The sequence below is a fragment of the Pholis gunnellus genome (assembly GCF_910591455.1).
Source record: "Pholis gunnellus genome assembly, chromosome: 14".
NCBI classification, from domain to species: domain Eukaryota; kingdom Metazoa; phylum Chordata; class Actinopteri; order Perciformes; family Pholidae; genus Pholis; species Pholis gunnellus.
This window is the reverse complement of record NC_136541.1, coordinates 18,309,884-18,316,860: the sequence shown is the minus strand read 5'-3', so window position 1 is coordinate 18,316,860 and position 6,977 is coordinate 18,309,884. Positions and strand designations below refer to the sequence as shown.

The 6,977-nt window shown below is 37.6% G+C and overlaps 1 protein-coding gene across 1 annotated transcript; it reads left to right on the top strand.

The window, feature by feature from the left end:
- Nucleotides 1-708: 708 nt before the first annotated feature.
- Nucleotides 709-6,416, top strand: LOC306706105 (solute carrier family 22 member 13-like; the record flags this gene model as incomplete). Its single annotated transcript, XM_079173014.1, has 8 exons — nucleotides 709-1,083; nucleotides 1,157-1,260; nucleotides 1,974-1,987; nucleotides 2,507-2,675; nucleotides 2,764-2,884; nucleotides 3,969-3,991; nucleotides 6,031-6,237; nucleotides 6,344-6,416. 8 exons carry the CDS (start codon nucleotides 709-711, stop codon nucleotides 6,414-6,416), a joined length of 1,086 nt encoding a protein of 361 aa, XP_079029140.1.
- Between the last annotated feature and the right edge of the window lie 561 nt (nucleotides 6,417-6,977).

Genomic DNA, 6,977 nt, shown 5'->3' with positions numbered 1-6,977 from the left:
CTGTTGAAACGTTTTTTAGGCTCATAAATCTTTAGGAAATGAGGACAGCGTTTTCAAACCCCATGTTAATGCTTAATGCTTATTTTCCCAGATGTGTTAAACCCATCACATCACAGATTTAATTTCTAAGCATCAGAATTTGGATATCTAGGATGTCTGTTTGTTAAAATGTATACACATTTGTGATGTCAATGATTTCAGAGGAATATCTCCAGCCCAAATGAATACACCTTTTAAAGTAGACATCTTATACATTTGCCAGCAAGTACAGTCTGGAGTTCAGCTCAGGTGAAAACAAAAGTCACTGAATGATTAGTATTAAATTAATCATCTAATTGACAAGTACATTTTTCTTTTTTTTACAGATCATTACATATATTTTTTAAATATTATGAAATGTGTACATCAAATGCATCATTTCAAGTGGAATATTTGTGATAACATACAAAAGAGATTCCTTGACATGTATAGCTTATTGGAAAATGACAACAAATGCAAATGATTTTAGTAGCTGAATAAAGTCACATGATGGAATTCAATGATTGAGGACAATATTTAATGTCTTAAATTATGGTTTTCAGTTTTTGCGTTAACAGGTCAACCATTTGGTCCATTTAATCACTGACTACAGATGGTTAAACATTTATTTGAACCTGAGCCTATATAGGAAATTCAACCACAGTTTCACACATCATCTGCAGAGTGAAAATGGTGGATTTTGGAGAGATTCTGAGGACCGTCGGAGACTTTGGCTTCTTCCAGAAGCTCATCATTCTTGCGTTAACCTTCCCAAATTTCTTTTTACCCATCTTATTTAGCAGTTTTCTTTTTATCCAGTCTGATCCAGAGCGACACTGTAACACAGACTGGATCCTTCAGGCTGACTCCAACCTGACCACAGATGAGCAGCTGAACCTGACTCTGCCCCGGGAGGAGGATGGGACCTTCAGCAGGTGTCAGATGTTTGTCCCTGTGAACTGGGACATCGGAGCCATCAGAGAGTACGGACTCAATGAGACCACAGGGTGCATGAATGGATGGGTTTACTACAACACGACGTATGATGCCACCATAATCACTGATGTAAGTATTGAGTGTAGAAACTGAAGAAATTACCGTCATGAAATTCCTTCATTAAATGTTTCTTTCTTTGCAGTTTGATCTAGTTTGTGACAAAGCTAACTTGGTGGAAGTGATACAAGCAGTGTTCATGGCCGGTGCTCTTGTTGGTTCTGTCATATTTGGACCTTTTGCTGAATCGTAAGTGTTTTTCATGCAGTAAAAAAATGTTTTTGATCAATGCTGTGAACATTTTAAAAAATTGGAATACAACCCCACACACAGCTCCCATTCATAAATATTCATTTTCACAATTTTAGAAAGATGTAATTTGTTTCCAACACTAAACTAAATACTAGCAGGGTATTGGCATGTCTTGAAAAGACTTAAGCATTGAATTTAGTTTTGTAACAAAAAGGTCGTAAATGTAACCTTTTTGTTTATACCAACTGTTTTTATCGCTAAACATGGGTAACAAACATAAACAAACAAATACACAGCAAATAATGACAATCCTGAATTAAGTTAGCTTGGATCATTTGTATTGGTTAATCCATCCATCCATTTTATACTGCTTATCCAGGTCATGTTAATTTAATTCATTGTATTATTAGGAATTATTGTTATATACTGCTGGGATGTACTGAATGTCATATTTTGTTCTGACTAGCCTTCCATCATACTTGGCATTTCTAGTGCTGATTCATAGTCCTTATGTGTCCATATTAAATATCTATTGTTCAGTAAATAAACCATTTAGTTAATTTGTAGATGAGATGAAATTAGGTGCATTCCTTATTGCAGTCCTTCTGCCAATTAGCACCATTATTTATTTTAATTCTCTGCTTTGACCATAAGAGAAGCTGGTCATTTATTCTAAACTGTATCGTTTTGTTCTTGTCTTTCTGTTGCAGATTTGGTCGCAAACGTTCAACTAAAATTACAGCAGTTCTATTGCTCATATTTACTGTAACAACAGCACTCTGCCCCAATGTCTACTTATACTTAGCATCCATGTTCATGGTGGGAGCTGCAGGGGGAGGCTATCGAATCAACTGCATTATACTGGGTATGAACTATGTACGGGTAGCATTTTACATGTGATATTGATTTTTATTTTCCAAATCAATCTATCAGGGACTTTAGACAATAAAACGTATTAAAGACACTTAGCATAATAGCAAATTGATAGCAATTATATTATTAGAAATTTAGCAAATATTGTTTAATCAAATGATCTACAGAAGTAAATTATCTGAAGAACAAAATATATCATCATTGACCACCAATTGGTTTGTAGCTGTTACAATTAATGTTCCTATAGTTGTGTATGGCATTATAGCGTCTTACAAGTTATAGTTCTAGCATTTTTTTTGATTGTTGAAAATAAAAACAATCCCGGTCAAAACTGGTAACTTATAAAACTTGTATATCTTCCTGTATGCAGCCACTGAGTGGATCGGGCCGTCCAAAAGATCATGGGGAGCATGTGTGACTCAGCTATTTGGTGCAGTTGGACAGTGCGTCCTCGCTGGTGTGATCTATTTCATCAGAGACTGGAGACTGGCTCAACTAATCACAGCATCTCCAATTACAGTGGTTGTTTTCTACATATGGTGTGCATTAACTATTTTTTATTGCCTTTTACATTTTCATTTGTAAACTATTGACTATTTGAACTGTCACTTTCTCTGTTTCTTTGAGGTTCATTCCAGAGTCAGCCAGATGGTTGTTAAGCAGAGGAAGGACAGAAGAGGCCAAAAAGCTGATCGTCAAGGCGGCCGCCATCAACAAACGCACTGTTCCAGACTCTCTTCTAAACAATGTACTGACCCCTCACATTTCTTATTTCCCCATTATCCATAGTGTTGGGTAATAATTTATGCTGCTTAAACGTATTTCTTACTGCTTTTACCAATCGTAGTAAACTATTAATATGACTTGATATCAAAACAAATTTTAGTTTTACTAAAGACTTTCTGTTACAGATTGCTGTGAAAGAGGTTGGGAACAAAGGAGGCATTAAAGTTCTTTTCAGATCACCTGTACTGACTAAATATATCTTCATCATAACATTGGCATGGTGAGTTGAAATTTCCATGAGCTCCACTAACGTCTTAAAGATACACTACTTTAATCTTTAATAAAAATAAAATCACTCTACGTATATTCATAAACGGGGAAATGATATGAAGGGACCAGCAATGTTTTTTTGTACCAGGCTGTAAACTTGTTTATTTCTGCTATAAAGTGGGCAGTTTATCATGGGGGTCTATGTGGATTGACTTTTTGCTTTTGGAGCCAGCCTCAAGTGGCCATTTGAGGAACAGCAGGGGCAAACTGTAGCTTAATATGGAAAATGTGCTGATTAAGCCACACATTGGTCATGTTCGGATAGCCAAAGTGGTTAGTTGGGAGGTCATTTGATGCTGCGATTGAGAGTAAGATGTTAATAATGCTATATAATGTAGGACAAGACTAATGTGTTCCCTTCCTGTCTTTAAACTCAGGTTTTCACTGAGCCTTTCCATCTTCTGCTTGTACTTCAATATGGGAGGCCTCGGCTTCAACATCTTTCTGACACAGTTCTTGTTTGGTGCTATTGAAATACCAGCTCATATACTGTGTATGTGGCTGCTGGAGGTTTTCGGCAGAAAAAAACTATTTGTAGCAACACTTCTGACAGGAGGACTCTCTTGCATACTTGTCCTGGCTGTTCCTCAAGGTAATCCCCTTTGCAATTGTTTTACAAAATGATAGCTTCATGTTTTTGTCCTGCGTGTCTGTTCTTAACTTTTGCTTTTGTACGTTTCTTTTTTTCAGGATATGCCATTGCCATTACGTCCTTAGCTGTTGCAGCACGTTTTTTCCTGATCTCCGGTTTGAGTATATGTAATGTTTTTGTTCAGGAGCTGTTTCCAACATCTGTTAGGTAGGTGTTCACAGGCTTCATGTGAAACAGCATTTAAGATGTACTAAATGGTTTGTCCTAACCTACAGGTGTCCAATGGCCTTAGGTCTTTATGTAGAGCCCCTCTGCATTCTGCTGTAGCAAATTTCCTAATATATAGGGTTATGGCTGTATGCTCAAGGACCTCTCGCAAAAAAAGCTTTTATTGCCTTTTTACTGCCTTCTGTCTCCTCAGTCATTAGTCTTACCCACCCCAGTTGGGAGATAGCGGTTTGCAGTGTGTTTGGGTAACAGCTTACAGAACTTAACTACCAGTACACACACTGATGCAAACCTCTCAGCCACTGCTCTCCAGCTCACTTTTGTTTTTTTGGACGGTAGGTTTGGCTAACCGCTAACAAAACTACCAGTACATGCACTGCTGTCCCTCGCTGCAACTTAGCAGGCAGACAACTTGGGGAACCTCTTGAACCCTAAGCCTTTTTTAGGCCTCTTCTCGAAAATTGTAACCCATACAAAAAAGACTACAATTCTGTAACTACAAGGTCTATTTTAAAAATTGTGATGCTTGAATAACACTAGGGATTGTGAGATTTGATTAGATGAGTAAATATTGTGTATATGTTACTGGTTAATAGTAGCTGAACACTGCAAACATGGAAAATTCCCAGGTTTGTCTGAAGGAAAAGCACTGTAATTTATCAAATCAGGCCCTGGCTAGCCTAAAAACATTCCCAATTCATAGCACAAAGGGTGCAAGTGCCTCACAAAAATATTTGGTGTAAATAAACTGAAGCAAACCCCAGTTATAGGTGTTTATCTAAAATAAAAATTCTCATTTTCGAACCAGAATTTGCAGCTGTTCCATTGTACTTTTATATACTATTTAATTATATATTTCACTATATTTCACTTTGTCTATCACTCATATTGTACAATCTATCCTAACAGAGCTGTTTGGCATCATTTTGGCATAATTCTGACCTATTTTGACCCATTTTGACCTCATATCTCACCTGGATGCATTTTCCTCGTCTCTGTCTGTTTGTCTGGAGCCCTTGCTCAGGCTCTGCCGGGCGGATCTTGTCATGTGACCACTCGTTACAACCAGGTGCTCATTAGGAACACACTTGTGTGTTCCATGAAGTGATTGACAGAATTTTCAGCTAATAAAACTCCAAAACCGTGCCGCGGTCAGCCCCCAAGCCCCAAGCCCCCTGTATGATTCGCCGCCGGCATTTTGACCACCATTTTGACTCAGATGAACAAAGAAACACCATTTTAAGTTCCAGACGTACACACTTAGCAGACAAAGACAATACTAATAAGGAATAATTGCGGATTTCACCGTTTTGGCCCTCAAAACCGACTCAAGGTATGATACAGTTCTAATATTTCGCAGTGTGGGAGTTGTGCTTTCTGTGGCTTGTTGGCTGTAACTCCTGAACGCTTTGACGGAGAGTAATTTGGACAAAACCGTTGAAATCTGTGTGAAGAGCTAATGCTCTTAGCTGTGTTATATGCCGGGGGAGACGCTATGGCCGCGATTTACTAAAGCATTCTCTGAGTTGTTGGCTCGCCGGTTCTGGCGTCAAATACATGATATTGTGGCGGATCTTCTTAGTTAGTTAGTAGAATAGTTTATAATGGTGTTTGCAGTGTGTAAAATGGTTAACATGATTAAATTAAGGAGACTTTTTTTGATAAAATAAAAAAATTTAATTTAATTTAATTTGAATTTCTTTATGAACTTAAATGTTACGACGCTCTCTTCGATTAAAAATCTCACTCTGTACCCTAAATGGGGCTCGCTCGGGTCCAAACGGTCTTAAGTCTGCTTTGGGTAAGATTGTATGAATTGTATTATACAACAACTGTTGTATTTGTATTGCTTTTGTCTGGCTTTGTTATAATGCTTTCTCTGTATCTGCTTCTGCCGTGCTTTTTTCTGTCAAAGCACTTTGTTTACTACTTGTAAGCATGCTATATAAATAACATTTTGCTATTTGATCCAAATGTGTAAATGTCTTCTATTTTTCCACTCGTCCTTCCCCTTTCAGACAAACAGCCACAGCTTTAGGAGCCATATCAGGAAGAATAGGTGGATTACTGGCTCCACTGCTCAACATCTTGGCCATGTACCACTGGGCCATACCCACCACAGTCTTCAGCAGCTTAATGCTCCTCAGTGGAGCTCTCTGCTTCCTGCTTCCTGAGACCAGGAGAAAAGAGCTTCCTGAGTCAGCCGATGAGGCCGAGTTCAACAGGTAACTGTCGCCAATATGTTACATCGTGACATGTCATTAGACAAATTGATCTCTCACATTTTATCATTTGCTCCCTGATTTCACTCATCTCTCCTTTGACTTTCAGATACAGGACCTCCACAAACACAGCCAGTTATCAGTCAAAAATCAACCAAGATGTAAACTTGTTTAAAATCTAGAATGCATTTACTTCAAACTGCACATGTCATAACTTCACATCATATAAACAGACCAAAAGCAGCTGTAGAAGTTATAAAGTGGTGTACGCACAAAGGTCTCTTGCCATTTGCTTTTGTTTTTATTACACTGCGTCAATTGTAAATAACCGAGTTGTAATTAATCTGTTAATAATGAGCTACATTGTTTTTAGTGATTTTTACACTTTACACATGCTAATAATCAAATGTTCATAATTTATGCAATTAAGAATGTTTATATTAATTTCCCTTATAATTGTACAAACATACATATAGCCTTATTCCAAAATAATATACATCGCTCAAGCTAATTCTTTGGAAGGCTTTACACGAAATGAATTGGAAGTTAAAGATATAGTTTTTACTTGTTCTTGCCAAGAGTTATGAGAAAATGGAAACCACTTTCTTGTCCGTATGGTGAATATGAAGCCACCACCAGCTGCTTAGCTTAATAACTTAGCACAAAGACTGGAAAGGGGGAAACAGCCTGCTCTGTCAAAATGTAACAGCACCCTCTAGAGCTAGCAAAAAGTTCTCAGTTAA